This window comes from Rhinoderma darwinii, chromosome 5, assembly GCF_050947455.1.
Source record: "Rhinoderma darwinii isolate aRhiDar2 chromosome 5, aRhiDar2.hap1, whole genome shotgun sequence".
Classification (NCBI taxonomy): Eukaryota; Metazoa; Chordata; class Amphibia; order Anura; family Rhinodermatidae; genus Rhinoderma; species Rhinoderma darwinii.
The window spans coordinates 159146424-159170120 of record NC_134691.1 but is presented as its reverse complement, the minus strand read 5'-3'; the positions used below and the strand labels follow the sequence as shown (position 1 = coordinate 159170120).

Genomic DNA, 23697 nt, shown 5'->3' with positions numbered 1-23697 from the left:
AAAGATAAGATTCTAATCTTTTATATGGCACCAGGATCGCAGTTCTAGCTGTGAAACAACCAGAGGTATCACCAGTTGAAAACAGTCGGGAATGGAAGCTGTATACACTATAAGATCACGTTGTGTTGCTGGGCAGGGAAGGGAAGGGGGGGAAGCTGTATGACGCTTATTGGACAGAGGGATACAGAAAACATTACACGGCCCAGAACGAAATTAAAGAGTAACCTCCCATTTGGCAAGTATAGCCAAATTAGCATATTTAGAAAAATGTTTATAACTTTGCAAATAAATGTTTTAAAAAAAAAAAAATTACACTGTAATTAGTTAGGGGATAGAGAATTAATAAACTAGTGACAGATCCTCTTTAATGGGCAAAAATTCCCACAGATGCCTTTGGGGTCCAGCATGAAGCCCATGGTTTTGGAATAAGATGTCAAACAAGCTCCTATAGGTGTGATGGTCAGGTGTCCACATACTTTTGGCCATATAGTGTATCATTTTGCACGAGTGCTATGTACAGTCTGCATATCAATTTAATAAGCTAAATGATGCACTAACTATAAAATATGCTACAATCCTGATGATTTCACTAAAGTTTATTTCCAAATTTTAGGAATCATACCCTAAACCAGATGCCTTTGTTCAAAGGATGGCATCTTTACAGCTAGATTGTGATGCAGAGCCTCCCAGCATTCCAAGAGGTAAGAATTTACCCTTCTAATATAAGGGAATCTGGGCTTTGTAAGGCAACGTTCACAAAGGGCAGTTTGGTGCAGTTTTTGATTCTTATTTACACTCCTCCAGTTTTCGTATTCACTCCATATTTTGTAAAAAAAAAATTTGATTAAAAACTGCACTATGTGAACCTGGTTTAAAGAAGGCAAGAATAGGCAGCTAAAGGGATTTTTTTTTGAGCTTATGAAAAACAAAGAAAAGTAGTTATATGTGTCTGAATGCTCACCAGATGCCACCATAGCTCAGTAGTTCATTTTCATTACCTTTCCCAGCTTTGTATAGCACCTTTGTTTTGATGCTGCCAGGACTTGCTGTGGACGGGATTAAGGCTTCGTTCACATCTGCGTCAGGGTTCTGTTCGGAGGTTCCGTCGGAGCTTCCCGTCAGAACGGAACCCTGGCTGAGAGAAACGGAAACCATAGGCTTCCGTTTGCATCACCATTGATTTCAATGGTGACTGATCCGTTGTGTCAGTTATGCAAGGGTTCCGTCATTTTGACAGAAGCAATACCGTAGTCGACTGCGCTATTCATTCCATCAAAACGACGGAACCCTTGCACAACTGACACAAAAGGAAACCATTTGCACCAGATCCATCACCATTTAAATCAATGGTGATGCAAACGTAAAACTATGGTTTCCGTTTCTCTCAGCCAGGGTTCCGTTCTGACGGGAAGCTCCGACGGAACGCCATAATGGAACCCTGACAGAGATGTGAACGAAGCCTAACATGTACAGGACTGTAGTTCCCATGATTCCTCTCCCCTCTCACAGACAATGCCTCTATAATAACTGCCTGGATGCCCCTCTATTACAAGGTGTAAGGTGGTGCTATAATTACACACAGTCTTCACACAGGACACAGATTTGCATAATATTCTTTTGAAAAAGGGGTGGCGTTACAGTTTCATTATTGTTGTTTTTAATTGTTATAAAATAAACGACCTATTTAGAAGCATGTGTGTATAATATATATTTTTATTCCTATAGATGATCCACTATCGCTACATAGCACCTTGGGTTTACAACATGGACATGTGAATGAGAGTTTATTCACTCCTTATAGTAATGAGCCAGTGGAGTCTGAGGATAACAAAGATGATGACTTATTGGAAAGAAAACTGCAAGATGAAATTAATTACCATCGGATAGGAAGCCGCATTGACAATGTGACAAACCTTTCTAATCCTCCTTTTTTGAATGAACTGAGAAACAGGAAAGTGTTCAGTGAACCAAATGGAAGAAATTCTTCTTCAGTGGGTTATTATCCCATCCCATTTGGCAGCGACAATGAACCATCAGCTCATGTGGCTCCACCGTACACCCATAATAATGTCGCACAAAGCCCAAGTATTTTTGGCACAGCTAGCAGACCTGTAGATTACTATCAGCCCAATGAACTTCACAGTATGTCTTATCCAGTTTCTCAGCCTGCGATGTGGAAAACAAACCATCCCACTTCTTCACATGACTTTCAAAATTTGTATACTACTGACACTTCTGTTCCGTTTGATTCCTCTAAATTGCCAGTTGCAGAATCAGGAAGACCAATCCTCCGTTCTCAGCATCCAAATCATACGTATAATGCGGCTGTGGACCCTTTAGCGGGTAAGTTTGTTGAGTTGTACTTCTCCCCTGCTCTTCCTAGTTGTGGACATGGGCTGTCTGCTGTATAAACGAATTCGGGTAGGTTCACACAGAGTTTTTTGTAGGCAGAAAATCTGCCTCAAAATTCCGTTTGGAATTTTGAGGCAGATTTTGCTCTGCCTTTTTCGCTGCGTTTTTCCCCCGCGGCCATTGAGTGCCGAAGGGCAAAAACGCAGCAAAATACGCTTTCTCTGCCTCCCATTGATGTCAATGGGAGGTTAGAGACATAAACGCCCGAGGATAGGGCATGACGCTTCTTTTTCCCGCGAGACAGTTTTTCCGCTCGCGGGGAAAAAAACGCCTCAGACTTAGATTGAAATCAATGGGAGGCATTTTCGGCCCTTTTTTTGTTGCATTTTCCGACGTGGTTTTTGTGTCAAAAATCTTGTCAAAAAACTCCTTGTGAACTGATCCTTAGGCCTCACGCACATGACCGTAGCCATGTGCACGGCCGTGATTTTCGGGTCGACCGGCCACGGAGAGACAGCCGCGAGCCGCCCGCTAATCGCGGGCTGTGCACATTGCCGCGGCCATTATTTTCAATGAGCCCGGACCGCAGAACACGGCCGTAATAAGGCTTGCCCATTCTTTCTGCGGTCCATTCTCCAACATGCATGTCGTGTGCATGGCCCCATAGGAATGAATGGGGCCGCAATTCTCCCGTGGATTTTCGGGGGAATTGCGGCCGCAAAAGCACGTTCGTGTGCATGGGGCCTTAGAAGGAAAAGTTCAAATGAATGCCCACCGTTTTGTTTTTTACCTAAGTAGGTCCACATTCATTTTTTATATATTTTTAAAGCAGCTGGTGGTTTGTTTTCTGATACAGGGCTCCAAATTTCCTGCATAAACAAAAAAATTAATTATACAAGTCTAGTCACGACTAGGCAGAGATTAGTATTTTACTGCATAGGACTTGTAAATTGAACTTAACTCCCTTCCCACTGCGCTGTACATGTATGGCATGGATCGGGACGAGGTTAACGCACAGCGCCATACTTGAGTTTGTGCCATCAGCAGCGGGTGTCGGCTGTAATATAATAGTTCTGATCCTTCTAACCCCTTAGATGTCGCGGTCAATAGCGACAGTGGCATCTAAGAAGTTTGAGAGAGGGAGGGGGCTCCCTCTGTCAGCCAATCGGCACCAAATTTGGAACTCTCGTACCTCCGTGTTTTATAGATCTAGTTAACGTTGTTAAAGCTACTGTCTAGTTTTTCTCTTGCCATCTAAATTTCAGCATTTGTGTGATGAAGGTTTTAAAGGTAGAGAAAGAGATGGGGTGGAGTAATGTACAAACCAGGTATAAAACTATAGGCAAAATCAGCATTTTATATAGGAATAAGCTACCAGTCCATGCTGATTCTAATTTTATTTTGCTGAATTATTGTTGGATGCCATTAGCAGTTTAAAGTTTCTGGACACTAGATTGTGTGTAGGGAATGTACGGATATGGGATAAAGTTGGGACTTCATGAGAAGCAGGGGAGCATGGTATGTGAATGCCTAAGATTTGAGATCTTGGGGTTTTCCCACCAGGGACATTTATAACATATCCACAGGATATTGAGCCAAAAATAGGAAATTTTTGAAGCAGCACAAGTCCCAAGTTCCTGTCAAGCCAGGCAAACCTTCTCTGGCATAATTTAATTTCCAACAAAGCAGTAGGACAACAGCACACGTCTCCAAATCTTAACCCCTTCCCTCTTTAGCCACTTTTGACCTTCCTGACCGAGCCTCATTTTTCAAATCTGACATGTGTCACTTTATGTGGTAATAACTCCGGAATGCTTTCACCTATCCAAGCGATTCTGAGATTGTTTTCTCGTGACACATTGGACTTTAAGTTACTGGCAAAATTTGCTTCATATGTTCAGTATTTAATTGTGAAAAACACCAAAATTTAGCGAAAAATTGCAAAAATTAGCATTTTTCTCAATTTAAATGTATCTGCTTGTAAGACAGGCAGTTATACCACACAAAATTGTTGCTAATTAACATCCCCCATATGTCTACTTTAGATTGGCATCGTTTTTTGAACATCCTTTTATTTTTTTATGACGTTACAAGGCTTAGAACTTTAGCAGCAATTTCTCACATTTTCAAGAAAATTTCAAAAGGCCATTTTTACAGGGGCCAGTTCAGTTGTGAAGTGGCTTTGAGGGCCTTATATATTAGAAACCCCCAAAAAGTCACCCGATTTTAAAAACTTCACCCCTCAAAGTATTCAAAACAGCATTTAGAAAATGTCTTAACCCTTTACACATGTCACAGGAATTAAAGCAAAGTAGAGGTGAAATTTACAAATTTCATATTTTTTTGCAGAAATAAATTTTTAGTACAATTTTTTTTATAACACAGAAGGTTTTACCAGAGAAATGCAACTCAATATTTGTTGCCCAGTTTCTGCAGTTTTAGGAAATATCCCACATGTGGCTGTAGCGTGCTACTGGACTGAAGCACCGGCCTCAGAAGCAAAGGAACACCTAGTGGATTTTGGGGCCTTATTTTTGTTAGGATAAATTTTAGGCACCATGTTAGGTTTGAAGGGCTCTTGCGGTGCCAAAACAGTCAAAATCCCCCAAAAGTGACCCCATCTTGGAAACTACACACCTCAAGGAAATTATCTAGTGGTACAGTGAGCATTTTGACCGCACAGGTTTTTTACAGAAATTATTGGAAGTAGGCCGTGAAAATTAAAATCAACATTTCTTCAAAGAAAATGTAGGTTTAGCGATTTTTTTTCTCATTTCCACAAGGACTAAAGGAGAAAAAGCACTGTAAAATTTGTAAAGCAATTTCTCCCGAGTAAAACAATACCCCACATGTGGTAATAAACGGTTGTTTGGAGACACGGCAGGGCTGAGAAGGGAAAGAGCGCTATTTGGCTTTTGGAGCTCAAGTTTAGCAGAAATGGTTTGTGGAGGCCATGTCACATTTACAAAGCCCCTGAGGGGACAAAACAGTGGAAACCCCCCACAAGTGACCCCATTTTGGAAACTACACCCATTGAGGAAATTATCTAGGGGTATAGTGAGCGTTTTGACCCAACAGGTTTTTTGCATAAATTATTGGAAATAGGCCCTGAAAATGACAATCTAAATTTTTTCAAAGAAAATGTAGGTTTAGCTAATTTTTTCTCATTTCCACAAGGACTGAAGGAGAAAAAGCACCGTAAAATTTGTAAACCAATCTCTCCCGAGTAAAACAATACACCACATGTGGTAATAAACGGTTGTTTGGAGACACGGCAGGGCTGAGACGGGAAAGAGCGCTATTTGGCTTTTGGAGCTCAAGTTTAGCAGGAATGGTTTGCGGAGGCCATGTCACATTTACGAAGTCCCTGAGGAGACAAAACAGTGGAAACCCCCCACAAGTGACCCCATTTTGGAGACTACACCCATTGAGGAAATTATCTAGGGGTATAGTGAGCGATTTGACACCACAGGTTTTTTGCAGAAATTATTGGAAGTAGGCCCTGAAAATAAAAATCAACATTTTTTCTAAGAAAATGTAGGTTTAGCTTATTTTTACTCATTTCCACAAGGAATGAAGGAGAAAAAGCACCACAAAATTTGTAAAGCAATTTCTCCCGAGTAAAACAATGCCCCACATGTGGTAATAAACGGCTGTTTGGAGACACGGCTTGGCTTAGAAGGGAAAGAGCGCTATTTGGCTTTTGGAGAGAACATTTAGCAGGAATGGTTTGCAGAGGCCATGTCACATTTGCAAAGCCCCTGAGGGGAAAAAACAATGAAAACGCCCAAAAAGTGACACCATTTAGGAAACTACACCTCTTGAGGAATTCATCTAGGGGCGTAGTGAGCATTTTGACCCCACAGATGTTTCATAGAATTTATTAGAATTGGGCAGTGAAAATAAAAACAATCCTTTTTCTTCAATAAGACGTAGCTTTAGCGCAAATTTTTTCATTTTCGCAACAAATAAAGGAAAAAAAAGAACCCAACATTTGTAAAGCAATTTCTACCGAGTACGGCAATACCCCATATGTGGTCATAAACTGCTGTTTGGGCACACGGCAGGGCTCAGAAGGGAAGGACCGCCATTTGGAGTGCAGATGTTGCTGGATTGGTTTCTGGGCGCCTGTGGGCCCAAAACAGTGGAAACCCCCCAGAAGTGACCCAATTTTGGAAACTACACCCCTCAATGCATTTACCTAGGGGTGTAGTGAGCATGTTAACCCTGCAGGTGTTTTGTAGAAATTAGTGTGAATTCTATGTTGCAGAGTGAAAATGGGATTTTTTTCCACAGATATGTGGACAATATGTGGTGCCCGGCTTGTGCCACCATAACAAGACAGCTCTCTAATTATTATGCTGGGTTTCCTGGTTTTAGAAACACCCTACATGTGGCCCTAATCTCTTGCCTGGACAGTCGACCAGGCTCAGGAGTGAAAGCGTACCATGTAAAATTGAGGCCTAATTTGGCGATTTACAAAGTATTGGTTCACAACTGCAGAGGCTCAGATGTGAAATAATAAAAATAAACCCCTTGGAAGTGACCCCATTATGGAAACTGCACCCCTCAAGGCATTTATTAAGGGGTGTAGTGAGCATTTTCACCCCACAGGTCTTTTCCATAAATGAATGCGCTGTGGATGGTGCAAATTAAAAATGTATATTTTTCCCTAGATATGCCATTCAGTGGCAAATATGTCGTGCCCAGCTTATGCCACTGGAGACACACACCCCAAAAATTGCTAAAAGGGTTCTCCCGGGTATGACGGTGCCATATATGTGGAAGGAAACTGCTGTTTGGGCACGCTGTAGGGTTCAGATGGGAGGAAATGCCATTTGGCTTTTGGAGCGTGGATTTTGCTTGGTAGTAGTTTTGTTTGGAGTCTTACTGGTGTTTCCGTTTATAATGTAGGGCATATGTAAGCCGGGCGGAGTATATAAGGGGCATAGTCAGGTGGTATAATAATTGGGTAAAAAAAAACAATAAAATGATCCACAGATGTGTGTTACCCTGTGACACAATCCTTTCTGCACAGGCCGGTGTCGCACTGATATATGGCGTCCTTTATTATCCTCCTTTTGATCCACACTCCGCGCCTTTGCAGTTTGGGGAATTTTGCTGGGAAGTGTTGTCCTGGTATAATACGGGCACCGTCGCTTCCAGCGGATATGTTTGGGCTCTCCCCTTCGTGGTTCCCTAATTTTAGGTCCTTAATAAATCGCCTCTTCAAACAGAAGAAATGTTCCCCTCGGGCACAACTGCATATTTTTTTATTTCCTGACTTATTGGAGCCATAACTAATTTTATTTTTCATAGACGTAGCGGTATGATGGCTGGTTTGTTGCGGGACGAGCTGTAGTTATTATTGGTACCATTTTGGGGTACATGCAACTTTTTGATCACCTTTTATCCTATTTTTTGGGATGCCAGGTAAACAAAAAAACGCAATTCTGGCACAGCTTTTTTCGTTTTTTTTTATACAGCGTTCACCACGCATTATAAACTACATGTTAACTTTATTCTGCGAGTCAGTATGATTCCGGCGATACCTAATTTATAGGACTTTTTTATGTTTTACAACTTTTTGCACAATAAAATTACTTTTGTAAAAAGAATGTATTTTTTCTGTTTCCAAGTTGTGAGAACCATAACTTTTTAATTTTTTTGTCGACGGAGGTGTATGAGGGCTTGTTTTTTGCGGGACGAGCTATAGTTTTTATAGGTACCATTTTTGGATACGTGCGACTTTTTGATCACTTTTTATTCTAACATTTGTAGGGCAAAGTGACTAAAAAACAGAAACTCTGGTAACGTTTTTTACGTGTTTTTTTACGCTGTTCACCGCGTGCAATAAATAATATAATATTTTGATACCTCAGGTCGTTACGGTCGCGGCGATACCAAATACATATGGTTTATTATTATTTTTCAATAATAAAGGACTTGATAAGAGTAAAAGGGTGATTGTGTTTTATTTGATTACTTGAAACTTTTATTGTTTTCAAACTTTTATTATTTGCACTTTTTTTTACACTTTTTTATACTTTTTTTACACTTTATCTCAAGTCCCACTAGGGGACTTGAAGGTCCAACGGTCAGATTTTTTTTTTTCTAATACATTGCACTACCTATGTAGTGCAATGTATTAGATCTGTCAGTCATTCACTGACAGCAAGCTGATTAGGCTTCGCCTCCCGGCGGGGGCCTAAATCGGCTTCCGTAATGGCAGAGCAGGAGACCATTGTGTCTCCTGTTGCCATAACAGCAGTCGCCAGTCCTGATTGCCTGTCAGGGCTGGCGATCTGCTAGTAACCGCTACGATGCAGCAATCGCTTTCGATTGCTGCATCGAAGGGGTTAATGGCAGGGATCGGAGCTAGCTCCGGTTCCTGCCGTTACAGGTGGATGTCAGCTGTACAGTACAGCTGACTTCCACCGCTGATGACGCCGGATCAGCTCCTGACCCGGCGCCATCTTGCCGGCAGCTACGGAAGCCGATCAGGCTCCGCCGCCGGGCGGATCTTGACCGGCTTCGGTGCTAGGCAGACCGGGAGGCCAGTATTAGGCCTCCGGTTGCCATTGCAGCCACCGGAACGCCGGCAATTTCATTACTGGGGTTCCGATGAGCTGCAAACACCTTAAGTGCAGCGATCTCGTTTGAGCGCTGCACTTAAGGGGTTAATGGCGGGGATCGAAGCTAATTTCGGTCCCCGCCGTTACAGATGCGGGAAGTCAATGCTTTCCATGACGTACATGTACGGCAAATGTCGGGAAGGGGTTAAAAAAGGTTTTATTGTCAAAACATCTTGCGACAAACAGGCAACGTTTCGACCCGCAGTGAGTGAAGGCTTTAGAAAGACCCTTCACTCACTGCGGGTTGAAACGTTGCATGTTTGTCGCAAGATGTTTTGACAATAAAAACTTTTTGAAGATTTGGAGACGTGTGCTGTTGTCCTACTGCTTTGTCGGATATCCACAGGATATGTTATAAATGTCAGACACGGGTCTATCGCTTAAAGGCATTGTGTTGCCAGAAAAACATGTTTTGTTTTTTTTAATTAAACATTTAGTGTGTGGGTGATTAAACATTGTTCAAATTTTTTTAATTTTTTTCACGAGTCAGGAAATATTATAAATTCATTCTAATTTATAATACTACCCATTTTTGGTCACTAGATGGAGCTATTCCCAAAATTGCAGCATTGCAACATTGGGTTAAAAGCCCTCGCTCTAGTGAGCTCTCAGCATCCCCCCCTCCTTTATCCTGGCTAGTGCCGGGATAAACGAGGGGTTTGAACGGTGTAACCTCCTACACTGTGTGTCGCCATTTTTTGAGCTAACACACAGTGTAGTAGGTTTACATACAGTAGTAAACACACACAAACACGAACATACATTGAAATCTCTTACCTGCTCCTGCCGCCGCGGCTCCCTCCGGCCCGTCCGCTCCGTTTGCTGCCGCTGGTCCAAGTGCACAAATCCGGAAGCCGCGACCGGAAGTAGTAATATTACTAAAGAAACTGGGGAGGGAACCTCCAGCTCACCTAACACACTCCAGTGTGTTTGTAGAGTAGCACTCGGATCCTCGTGTCGGCACACGGTGTAGTAGAAAAGGAAGGAAGGATAGGATCCAGCGCTGAGTTGAGTTTAAAATGGATTTTCTGTTCCAAGTTTAATGGCATCGGTTTAAAAGGAAGTCCAGTTGTATATGTCCTGAGTGTGTAAGAAAGTGGAGGTATTGTCCTCGGGGCCTACGCGTTTCGGACGACTGCCGCGTCCTTAAACTTGGCTGTAGCTACAGCCAAGTTTAAGGACGCGGCAGTCGTCCGAAACACGTAGGCCCCGAGGACAATACCTCCACTTTCTTACACACTCAGGACATATACAACTGGACTTCCTTTTAAACCGATGCCATTAAACTTGGAACAGAAAATCCATTTTAAACTCAACTCAGCGCTGGATCCTATCCTTCCTTCCTTTTCTAGTAATATTACTGTCCGGCCGCGACTTCCGGTCCACAGGAAAATGGCGCCGGACGGCGCCAATTTCGAATTGGACTGTGTGGGAGCGGCGCATGCGCAGTTCCCACACAGACGCCGTACACGGAAGTCAATGGGACGGGAGCCGTTCGCAGTCCCTATCTGACTGTGGCTGCCGTATTCCATGTCTGTATGTGTCGTTAATCGACACAGACAGAAATGGAACAAAAAATGGCAGCCCCCATAGGGAAGAAAAAGTGTAAAAATAAGAAAAAGTAAAACACAAACACACAAATGAATATAAACGTTTTTAATAAAGCACTAACATCTTTAACATATAAAAAAATAATTTGTGATGACACTGTTCCTTTAAAGGGATTGTCTACGACCGGACAACTGATGACCTATCCCCAGGATAGGTCATCAGTACATAATCGGTGCGGGTCCGACACCAGGACCCCGCAGTAGTTGGAGCCGGATGCAGATAGCTCCGACCAATGCATAGTGACCGTTTTGTAGAACTGCAGTTCTGCTCCTATTCAAGTCAATAGGAGCAGAGCTGCAGTTCTGTATATCGGCCGCTATGCAGTTGTTGGAGCCATCTTCTTCCAACTACTGCATACCGTTCAAAACATCCGGCAGCCGGGGTGGCGGATCGGTGCGGGACTGGGTGTAGGACCCGCACCGATCATATACTGATGACCTATCCTGGGGATAGGTCATCAGTTGTCTGGTCGTGGACAATCCTTTTAAGCGAATTCAGGGGGTCTGTCAAAGCTAAAATGATATAGTCAGCAAAAAGCCTGACAATATAAGTGTGCGTATAGGTGTGTACCCGAAGTCCTTTTATGTCTAAGTTGGATCTCTGCAGCCAGATGTTAGTTTAAAGTATATAGTAAAATCTGAGAATGTCTACATACACAACATTTGGGTTTTAGTGTTTTTGTAACGTATTTGGGTCAGTGTAGTTTTTATCAAAATGCAACATGATCTAGGTATGCTGTTTCTGGTGTTTTTCTCCATAGGGTACTCTACAGAACTTCAGAAAAAAAAGTTAAAGTACATGTACAAAATTGAAGTGTCACCAGAAATGCATGTAAAAAAAAAACACATAAAAAATACATTATTTTTTAAAACCGTTTAAAACGCCAGGCAAAAGCCCTTTTTGAAGGAGGCCTAAGATTTTTAGCCATAAACCTGAATTTTATGCATTTTTCACAAAAAGCTTTGAGGCATAATTGCACGAATGCGCTCATGATTGTAAAGTGCTGGGTGGCATTTTCAGAATGTGTTTTCTTTAAAAATATATAGATTTAATTCTTTTTTTTATAATTCAAATTTAATTTGTGTATATCAAAGTGTGAAAACTGTACAGAAACCCCCGATAGTGATAGGGTTAACTTAATATGACAATTAATTTTTTTCCCGTTGTGTTAGATGGTTAAAGGCTATGTACAATTTCGAAAAACATTTTTAAATAAAAATGTCTATCTGTTTGGTTCAACTTTCTAATTAGTTTTTATGAAAAATTATTTTTACTTTTTGAGATACAGCTGCTGTGTATTCTATATGCAGAGCAACTGTATCTAGCGCTGAGACCTGAATCCTGTCAGGGTTCAGTGAAAGTGGGTCCTGCGTTTCTCTGACACGCAGGATCCACTAGTAATCGGTCACATCTAATTCATGAACTTAGATGTGATCAGTAAAAGCTCGATCCTTTGGGTCAGAGACACACATGACCCACGGTCACTGAACCCGTCAGTGCTTCTGACCTGACGGATACAGGATTCAGCGCAAGATACAGCTGCTATATAGAATACACAGCAGCTATATCTCAAAAAGTAAAAATGATTTTTAATAAAAACTAATTAGAAAGTTGCACTAAACACACTGATACACATTTTATAATAATAATAATAATAATAATAAAAAAATCATTTTCGAAGATGTACATAGCCTTTAAGAAAGGATTTTATTTGGAGTAGGAATATTTATTTGCTTATGGTGTATGGCAATTTGTATTCTGCTTAGAGGAACTGCAAACTATATTGTTTGTTTTAGTAGATACTTGCATTCCCCATAAAATTACAATGCTGAAGCATCATTTCCTAGGATATGTTCACACGGCAGCGTCCGTAACGGCCGAAATTACGGGGCTGTTTTCAGGAGAAAACAGCCCCGTCATTTCAGCCGTAACGGCATGTGCAGGCGCTTGAACGCCGCGTCCATTACGGAGTCCATGGAAAACGGCTCCATTTACGTCTGAAGAAGTGACATGACACTTCTTTGTCGCGGGCGTCTATTTACGCGCCGTCTTTTGACAGCGACGCGTAAATATACGCCTCGTGTGAACAGACAAACGTCAGCCCATTGCTTTCAATGGGCAGATGTTTGTCAACGCTATCGAGGCTCATTTTCGGACGTAATTCGAGGCGTAAAACGCCCGAATTACGTTCGTAAATAAGCCGTGTGAACATACCCTTAGAACTCTGCATTGTACCATTCCTCTGTTATTCCTCTTAGAAATGTATTAATAAATGTATTAATAAATTAACAAATGGAAGTTACCATTCTCTTTGTCAATATGATGTATCCCTACAATGTCTGATACTGTCCAAAGATTCAAATAATAATTTTAGGATATTTTTAGTTAACCAGTTCTGGCCGGGCTATTTTGACCCTTCAAGACCAGACACCGTTTAGGTTTTGCAATGTTTTTTTCCGTTTACAATGCAGGTTTGGTTTTTTTTAAAATCATTTTTATCCGTATAGTTTTTGCTATTTTAGAATTTTTAGGCTTAAAGTTTCAAAATAACAGTAAAAAAAAAAGCTTTCTTTTAGCTATTTTTTTCTGGTAATAATATAGTTTTACCCTAAAACAGACCCTTTTATTTGTAAACGTTATTGTCTACTGTAAATTTTGATATATTACATGTCTTTACACATTTTTTTTGGGTGGGTATGTTATGTGTATTTATTATTACATTTTCTTTGCACTTTTTTTTTAGCGAAAGCTGCTTCTATCTTCTCCTCAGGGTCCCCGGCAGTCACTGACTGCCGGAGACCCGACATTCAGCTGCCCAATCGCTTGGGCAGCAAGCTAAAACCCGCACCTTAAATAGTCTATGGCACGGGTTTTAGGGACCCCGACCAACGGACGTATATACACAGCCGGCAGTCGGGAACCGGTTAAAGAGGTTTTCCGAACTTATAAAAACATACAGAAAAGTACGTATACGTGTCTGAATGGTCAGCAGATTTTGTTTTGATGCTGCCAGGGCTTGCTGTGGGCCGGATTACAATGTAAAGGACTATATTTCCCATGATTGATCTCAACGCTGACAGATATTGACAATATTTACAGCTGCCTGAATGACCCTCTATTACAATTTGTAAGGTAATGCTGTAATTACTCACGGTCTGCTACTGAGACACAGCTCTGCACTATCTGCTGCCCACCATGTGAAACACAATCTCTCCAGGGAAAGGGAGGTGGGGGGGGCAGGTAGTAGTGGAGCTAAGAGGCCTGTGATGTCCTGTACTACAGGGAGAGGAGGGATAACCTTGTGTTCAGTGTATGGAGGGTCACACAAGCAGGAGATAAATACCAGGAGCATGGTCATATGACTGCATGTGAGACTGGCTTACAGAGACTTTTCAGCTACAGACAGCATATTAGTAAGAAACTAATCTTACTGCAGGTAAACCATTTGCACACAATTTTTAAAATTTGGAAAATTCCTTTAAAACCACTTGCAAAGTTTTGTCATTTTTTAAAAATTTCAGAGGCATTGGAGCAATAAAAAAAATGGTTGCAAAAAAAGTTCATATCTTATAAGTTGTTTTTTACCATGTTTGATAACCATTCTTTCTTTTGTGTTGATGCAGGCAACAGTATGTTCTCGATGGGAAACTTTGGGTATTCACAGATGTATCCTCAAGGTAAATCAGTCATTTAAATGATATGTTTGCCTTTTAATAAACACTGTGTCGGTTCTAACATTTGATGCAGTAATTGTTTTCACCATGTTGGCCACCAGCTCCAAATATTGTTATATTTTTAGACAAAAACAAGACCTAGTGTATGATAAATCATGCTGAAAGCACAGTTTCTTGTTATGAGATAGTAAGCATGAATTCTTGAGAGACATTGCTTCTGTTTCTGTCCTGTAATTTCTTAACCTATCACCAAACCACTAATACACATTATTCTTATAGGCAAGCAATACGGTGATATTAGGCCCTTTTCACATTAGTGTCATGGCTTCTGTTCATAAAGCGGTCTTCCCAACTGAACCATTTATGGTATATCCACAAGATATGCCATAATTGTCTGATATATGCAGGTATGGAACCCGCATCTATCTTCACAACAAATCCTAATGATTTATAATGGGTCTGTTAGGTTTCTTTTTTTCTTTTCTTTTTTTTACGGCAGTCTATGCTATTGCTATTACAATTACATAACGGCATGCATATGGGCTTTACAGGTCAAATTGTCGCGGTAATCCTTGGTTAATGTCTGGTTAAGGGCTTTAATTTTCTTTAAAAATTTCCCTAGGTGTAGCTCTGTAGTGAACACCTTGCGACAATTTGAACGGAAAAGCCAATATGCACACCATTATGGTATGCTATGTGCACACCACTGGTGGCTGGATACCCTGAAGGCAGGATTGTTCTACCTGGAACAGGTATCTATGCGGTTGGGGATTAATTGTATCATCTTACTATTGGCCTGACATTACCCATGGGATTATCTTTTTTTCAAGGCACATCACATCTCTATATATGTAGTGCTAAAAACACATATTCTATGTGATGTAGAAGTAATTAATTCAAAGAAGGACATTTTCCAGTTCTCTATATGACCACTAATTCATTGCAATGAATGGTATACATGCACAAACCAAAGGGCTATGTGCAGAGTGCGTTACACAATTTTTGCCCTTTTCAAAGATGGCCACCGTTATCGTGATGTTGCTAGTAGACATGTGCAGTGATGTATATATTATGGAAGCACTAGAGGGCACCTCAAGCATACACAGTAATAGTTAGAGACTGCTGGATTATAACACGTTTGAGCATGCGCAGTTTTAAAGTGTAGACGCTGGAATATGGCGCTTTCTTTCAAAGCAGTATGGAAAGTTTGGATCTCTGAGTGAGTAACTAATTAACACATATGTTATTAGGATGTACTGATTAATTTATTATACATGTAAAGATGAAATGTATTGAGTGTATCATGTTTTTAACTTGGTATTTTGTTTTATTGCACTGAGCACTTTTTTTAAAAAGGGGATGTATTTGATATCTTACATTTTGTATTATATTCTTATCTGATACTGTTTTGTAATAATTGATACAGGCCCATGAAGGGGGCTGAAACGTATTACCAGGGGTGGTCATTTATTTGAGAAGCACGATTCTAACATTGCTCTTTTTTCTTTAGAGAAATCTGTCAATTTGACTATATCAAACAGTACAGCTTTTCAGATTGGAAACAATAATAGCTTAAGTGTTGGAGGGGAGTCAAATATGAAAAGTAATCAAGTCACTCAAGGCTTAAATTACGCACAGGATACATATGGCGAAGTTCTTGGTAAGTTTTATTTTTTATTGGTTACATAAATGCAACACATAAAACACCCATTATATTAACTGCAAGGATTAATAAGTGGCCTAAAGACCAGTGTATACAGTTAGGTCCAGAATTATTTGGACAGTGACAAGTTTTGGCATTTTAGCGGTTTACCAAAACATATTGAATATAGTTATATAATCAATATGGGCAAGTGCAGACTCTCAGCTTTGATTTGAGGGTATTCACATCGTAATTTGACGAAGGGTTTAGGAATTACAGCTCTTTAATATGTAGCTGCCTCTTTGTCAAGGGACCAAAGGTAATTGGACAATTATCTCAAAAGCTATTTAATGGGCTGCATGGGCTATTTTCTCGTTAATCCAGCATCAATTAAGCAGGTAAAAGGTCTGGAGTTGATTCCAGGTGTGGCATTTGCATTTGGAAGCTGTTGCTGTGAACCCACAACATGAGAAACAAGTGAAACAGACCATCGTTAGGCTAAAAAACATGAAGAAATCCATCAGAGGGATACACAAATGTTAGGAGTGGCCAAATCAACAGTTTAGTACATTCTTGAAAAAAAAGAGCGCACTGGTGATCTCGTGAACTCCAAAAGGCCTGGAGGTCCACGGAAGGCAACAGTGGTGGATGATCACAGAATCGTTTCCATACTGAAGAAAAACCCCTTCACAACATCTAAAGTGAAGAACACTCTCTGGGAAGTAAGTGTATCAGTATCTAAGTCTACAATAAAGAGAAGACTTCATGAGAGAAAATACAGAGGGTTTACCACATGGTGCAAACCATTAATCAGCCTCAAAAATAGAAAGGCCACATTAGACTTTGCCAAACAACATCTAAGAAGCCAGCCCAGTTCCGGAACAGCATTCCTTGGACAGATGAAACTAAGATCAACCTGTACCAGAATAATGGGAGGAAGAAAGTATGGAGAAGGCTTGGAACGGCTCATGATCCAAAAGCACACCACATCCTCTGTAAAATATGGTGGGGGCAGTGTGATGGCATTGGCACGCATGGCTGCCAAAGGTACTGGGTCACTAGTGGTTATTGATGATGTGACTGAAGACAGAAGCAGCCGGATGAATTCTGAAGTGTTCAGGGATATACTTTCTGCTCAGATTCAACCAAATGCAGCAAGGTTGATTGGACGTCGCTTCACAGCACAGATGGACAATGACCCAAAACATACTGCGAAAGCAACCCAGGAGTTTAAAGGGAAGGAGTCATGAATTATTATTTTTTTATCATATTGCTTTTAATATGATATTAAGATAAATGTTATTTATTTATATTCTCGTGATCTAGTTTTTACTTTGTTCTTATTTTTACTTCTCTATGGGGGCTGCCATTTTTTTTTCATCTCTGTATGTGTCGATTAAAGACACATACAGAGATGGAATACGGCACATACAACCCCATAGAGAATGCGAACGGAAGCCGTTCCATTCACTGCAGCGTACGCCGTCTGGGTGGGAACAGCAAAACGAAGCTCATGTGAACCGGAAACCACTGCCGGACAGTAAGATGACGACTTCCGGCCGCGGCTTGCGGCCATATGTTCAAGGAAGCGAAGGCGCAAGGAATAGGAGCGGAGGCGGCGGCAGGAGCAGGTAATTTATGTTCGTGTATGTGATGTGTGTATTATGTTCGTGTATGTTCGTGTGATACTATCTGCTGAGCACTGTATCTAATCCTCCTACACTGTGCAGTCGCTCAGAAAATGGCGGCACACAGTGTAGGAGGTTTGAAGATTCAAACCCCTCCTTCTCCTGGCACTAGCCAGAATAAGGGAGGGGGGATTGTGTGAAGACACTAGAGAGAGTGTGTCTACCCCAAATTTGCAGCATAAAGCAATGAGGTTGCTTTAACACATTGACCATGCTGCAGTTTTGGGAACTGCTCCCTCTAGTGGCCAGCACATGGAATTGTTATAAATTAGAATCTAATTTATAATATTTCCTGGCTTGTGAAAAAATTAAAAAAAATTAAAACAATGTGTAATCACTTAAATAATAATTGTTTAACAAAAAAAAAAAGATCAGATTGGGAGCCATTGATCCAAATATTAGATACCGGACTATTCTATATCGTCCTAACAAACTTCACGAATATCTTACAAAAAAAATAAAAAATTCTGACCAAGTCAGACCAGAAAATCCAGCAATATGATTCATCAGCTTCCAGTCTCATGATGGTGTGATGTTTAATGTACAATGCCATCGAAAGTGAGCAATTTACCATGACTTAACCCGTTTTAGTGGACTGTAATCTGTTGGCCATGATTTTCATTAGCACTGTAAATTTCTGGAATTTCCCTAATTTGCCGAAACACACATGGAAAAAATTCTGAATTAAGGAATTTTGTTAATTTAACTAGTATAAAGCTCATGACAAAAGAATCTGTCACAATTTGGATAAAGTAGATGGAACATCTCTTATCATAAGGTTATTAAGCTTTCTTTGTATTTTTGCATTCAGGGAGCAATTCTTTATTGAATGACGACCAGATGCACCTTTTGAGAGACAATTTATCCCGGAAATGGAAAGAGTTTGCACGCAAAGTTGGCTTTCGCCAGCCTGAAATTGAAGAAATTGACCATGACTATGACCGGGATGGATTGAAGGAAAAAGTTTATCAGATGTTGCACAAATGGCAGATGAAAGAGGGGACAAAAAATGCCACAGTTGGAAAGGTTGCCACAGCGCTTTATTATATAAAAGATACAGACCTTCTCAACCAATTAATCATGTTGAACAAACAATAAAATTGCATATGATCTAACAGTCATGTGTGGAACGTCACATGGAACATCATGAGAGCGTTTTGTCATATAATCACAGAAGATGCTGGCTCCCATTACAGACAAGGCCATACAGACATGTCATATTGTGATAACCTTTTTTTAGCCCGTCAGTTTACATCTTCCTGTAATGCATATTTGGACACATGTCAGAATGTTTTTTTTAAATGATACATATGATTGAACCATCGCTAAACTAGGGAATAATCTTGGTTCTTCTTCCCATATGTTGCTGGCAAATATTTCTATTGTAATAAACAGAATGAAGCCAGTCCTGGGTTGATCCTTTCTTTTTCCACTTCTTGATATTATTTTAAAAAGAGTTTAATCAACAACGATCACAAAGACTGTTGTGTTTTGTATTCAAAAATATTTTTTTCTAAAATAAAAAAAATTCCCAAGAGATGTTTATGTTCTGTGGACATATTATAGAAGAGCTATTTTCTATGCAAATAATGACTGCTATCTCCACACAATAATGCTTTCCGTAATATTCTGTAAAGACAATGAAAATGAATTCCTTAGGTGGATTTACCTTTGTACCGAAAGTAAGGAAATAAGTAAAAAATAATTTGATATGTTATGTTTTCATTATATATATCTGCTCTGAGATAAATCTTCAATTTCTATGTCGCTGCTTTATCCATTCAACTGCTGTCCTCTTGCCATCCTGTTCATTGAAGCATGAAACATTCTTTGAGATTTATATTCCAACTGGTCCAAAATTGTTTTGCTGATGCAATGGTCAGGATATAATTATATAAAATGTTATGCGTGTCCATTTTAAAGGTAAATGCATTACAATATGTGGTGTTTCTTGATTGTCAGAAACCCCCTTTAAAGGATTCTTTATGTGGGGGTATCTTAAAAGGATTTTAAGAGGGGGCGTGACCGGATGTCGATGGAGTAGGACGCACGATCCGGAGCTCCTCTACTAACCACCCTTTTAGCAGCGGTTAATTTCGGATTTAGCCTCCCGATAAGCCCGCAAGATGGTGAAACGTGGTCCTAAGAAACCGGAGAATAAGCTGGCACCCTCCGGAGCGCCAACTCCCGGAACCCTGGAGGCATTCCTCCGTGCAGACGCGCAGACAGAGCAGGCGCCATTACTGGCACCCTCCTCGGACACAGCATCGCAGGCTTCATGGTGCCCGTCGGAAACCCTGGAGGGAGACCCGCATACAGAACCGCTCACAGGGCAAGTACAGACCCAGATACCGGAGCCACCTAGTTTGACAATTGCCGACCAGAGATATTACCAGAGGAAGGAGGGCAGCCACGTGGAGATCAGTCCGCCATCTTTGGATGCTTTAGTGCAACATGCAGAGACTCTGCCTATTTTCTCGGAAGGAGTCTTCCCAAAACACAAGAACCTACAGGTTAGTGACTTACCTCTTACCTTGGAAGATTTCCCACTTTTGCCCAGGGCTCTGAGACCTCCGAGAGATGAGACCCCCTCCCCCTCCTCCTCCTCCTCCTCGAAACGTCTTAGGGACAGGGGAAGGGAGGTATGTGAGACGGAGCGAGAAGCTTCCTCCATCTTAGTGCGTCCATCCTCATGTGACCGAACCCTAGATCTTCAGGCGGATCTCTCATCCTCAGACTCTGAGTACCCTGCACCTAAAAGGGCAGACTGGCATGCCATCCTAAGTCAGCTTCCTACCAGAGAGGATTTTAAAGTGCTTATAGCGGAGGTAAAAGATACCTGTAACGCCGCCATTGCAGCTGTAAGACAAGACATAAGATATGTAGCAAATAGAGTGGAAACGCTGGAAGATGACCACGACTCCACCCGCCAATATATTTCCCAGCTACAATCCACGGTAGTGGCCCAAAATACGGCTCTCAGTGATTACCATAACCACCTGGAAGACCTAGATAATCGGGGTAGACGCCACAACATCAGAGTAAGGGGTGTGCCTGAACCGAAACAAGACGAAAATGTGAAACAGATCCTGACTACCATTTTTAACAAAGTCATAGGTGCAGCCGCGGACCAACCTATTAAATTAGACAGAGCTCACAGAGCCTTACGACCTAAAGGAGCCAGCACCCTGCCACGAGATATAATTTGCTGTGTCACGGATTTTGAGTTGAAGGAAACCATAATGGCCAAGGCTAGAACCCAGCGAACCATTGAATATGGAAATGCTACAATTCAATTTTTGCCGGATCTCTCGTGGATAACCCTACATAAGCGGCGCCAACTGCGCCCGCTGCTCTCCATCCTGAAAGATGCTAATATCCTGTATCGATGGGGCTTCCCCTTTAGTCTTACAGCTAGAAAAGATGGACGCTCTGCAGTTTTACGGTCGCCTATAGATGTTCAGGACTTCTGCGCCACATTGGATATCTCTGCACCGAAGTTGCCCAGTTGGGATCTAGTCTTACCCCCTCCACCTCCTCCACCCATCTGGCATAAAGTCCTACAAAAAAAGAAACCTGATACACGGGAGAACCCTAGTGTTGACAGGGGTCGCAGATCTCCAATCCGGAGATAAAGGAAACTGTTGCGGGAGGCTATTACTCGAATATGCACTTCCTAGTGCACAAGCCGCATTGAATGTTTTCTTGATGCAGTTGTTATGTGTTAATTCTCTATCTTTTTTCTTTCTGTTCAAAAATTGTATTATACTCGAATGGGTGGGGGTGGAGGATTCTCAGGCCAAGTCACCAGATTTGGCTGATCTTCGAGGAAAGGATGCTAGGACGGGTCCTGGCTGTATCGACTTCTGGGGAAATGTATCCCCTAGGGAGACGAGTCACTTTCCTAGGGCATTATATGCACCTAGTGTTTTCATTGATTTTTATGCATAATACTCGGTTGAATTATTATGTCTCCATATGGAAAGCATTTTCCATTCACAGTCAATCGTATGACTTGATAACGTACCGGTGCTGTATATGTTTATGGCTAATATTTTATGTGTTTTTATGTCTATGTCTCCCCTATCCACCCCCTTCTTTCTCTGGTAGTGAAACATATATTAGGAGTTATCCTCGAGAACATGGCTCAAAAGAAAAAAAGAGGAACTGCGGTCTCTTGCCACCATACCATGGATACAGGTTGGGCCCCTTACAGGGGTTAATATTTGTGTTTGATCAACAGACATCAGATCTGTCATGGCGCGTATAGTTTCATTAAATGTTAAAGGCCTAAACTCTAATGTGAAACGGAGATTAGCGCTCAAAGAATTAAAGGATTTGAAAGCAGATATTGCTTTTCTCCAGGAAACGCACCATGACAGATCGGGCTCCTTTAAATTTGCGCAGTCCCACTTTCCTATGGTATACACGGCGACACAAAATAAGAAAAAAGCGGGAGTCGCGATTCTAGTATCTAGAGATTGCCCCCTGCAAGTTAATAAGTCCATTATGGACCCAATGGGGCGATATGTTATCCTGGTAGGGACATTGAGAGGAGTCCCACTCACGTTATGTAATATTTATGCACCAAATACCCTGCAGGTCCCTTTCCTAGAGAAAGTGTTTGCAAAACTCGCACGTCTTCCGCCTAACACTCTTTACATAGGGGGAGACTTTAACCTTCCAGTATCGGACATAAGGGATAGACAGTCCCTCACTGTACCCACACCACCAGCAAACTTACGCAGACATACCCTAGCCTTTCGTCGACTGATCCGTAAACATAATCTCCATGACCTGTGGAGGGTAACTAATCCTTCGGCTAAACAATACACTTTTTACTCCCACCCACACAACACTCATACAAGGATAGACCTCTTTTTAGGTAATGTTCCGGGATTACGCTCTACGTCCTCGACAGATATTGGCCCTATCACTTGGTCGGACCACGCACCGATCATACTTGACCTCAGTTCAGACTTGCGGACTACAAGACAATGCCACTGGAGACTAAACGAAAGGCTGATTAAAAATCTGATACACCGAGAGGCTCTTAAGAATCACATTGACACATATTTCATCCTTAACAAAAACTCGGTCCCTACGCTATCTACAATATGGGAAGCTCATAAAGCAGTTCTTCGGGGGCACTGTATCTCTATTTCTTCACGGATTAAGCGAGACACAAAACAACAGCAGAAAGATCTGACAGTGACACTTGCTTCCCTGGAGCGTAAAATGGCGATATCGCCTTCTACAGTTACTCTCCGTCGCATTATTGAGACGAGAGGAAAATTAAAAGATCTCTCCATAGCCAAAGTGGAACGGTTATTATTATATACTAAGCAGAAATATTACGAACGGGGAAACAAGGCACACTCACTATTAGCAGCACAGTTACGTACTAAACAATTAAATTCGACCCCAGCGGTACTTAAAAACTCACAAGGACAGTTACTCTTTGACCCTAAACAACAGGCTGACCTATTCCATCAATATTATACAAAGCTATATTCACTACCGTCCCAACTCCCTACAGATCCCACAACCCGAACCCAATGTCTCTTGGAATATTTAAAACCCAGCTCTCTACCTACTCTCACAGCATCAGACATTAATATGCTTAATGCACCCATTTCGTTAGAAGAAATGCAAGATACGATCAAGGAGCTCCCTAGCGGCAAATCACCAGGGCCTGATGGTTTCTCTTATCTTTATTACAAAATTTTTCAGGACTCACTAACTCCACACATGATAGATCTCTTTAACTCTTTCCTGATGGGGGAACAGATACCTCCCTCAATGCTCCACTCTTTTATTACGGTTATTCCCAAACCAGAAAAGGATCATACTGATTGCTCTAACTATAGACCGATATCGCTGCTGAACGCGGATTTAAAAATATTTACTAAGATTTTAGCCAATAGACTGAGCTCCCTACTACCTGGACTAGTCCACAAAGACCAGGTGGGATTTGTCATGCATAGACAGGCAGGGGATAATACTAGAAGAACTATAGACCTGATAGATGTGGTTAATCAAACAGAAACATCGGGCTTACTCCTGAGCTTAGATGCTGAGAAAGCTTTTGACCG

The 23697-nt window shown here is 41.3% G+C and overlaps 1 protein-coding gene across 1 annotated transcript in view; it reads left to right on the top strand.

The window, feature by feature from the left end:
* The window catches only part of RIPK1 (receptor interacting serine/threonine kinase 1), a 108620-nt gene extending 89011 nt beyond the window's left edge, over nt 1–19609 (top strand). The window contains exons 8-12 of the mRNA XM_075828468.1: nt 614–701; nt 1726–2343; nt 14222–14275; nt 15783–15932; nt 18414–19609. Of these exons, the coding sequence (XP_075684583.1) occupies nt 614–701; nt 1726–2343; nt 14222–14275; nt 15783–15932; nt 18414–18700 (1197 nt within the window). The 3' untranslated portion in view covers nt 18701–19609. The remainder of the gene's footprint in view (nt 1–613; nt 702–1725; nt 2344–14221; nt 14276–15782; nt 15933–18413) is intronic.
* The last annotated feature ends 4088 nt before the right edge of the window (nt 19610–23697 follow it).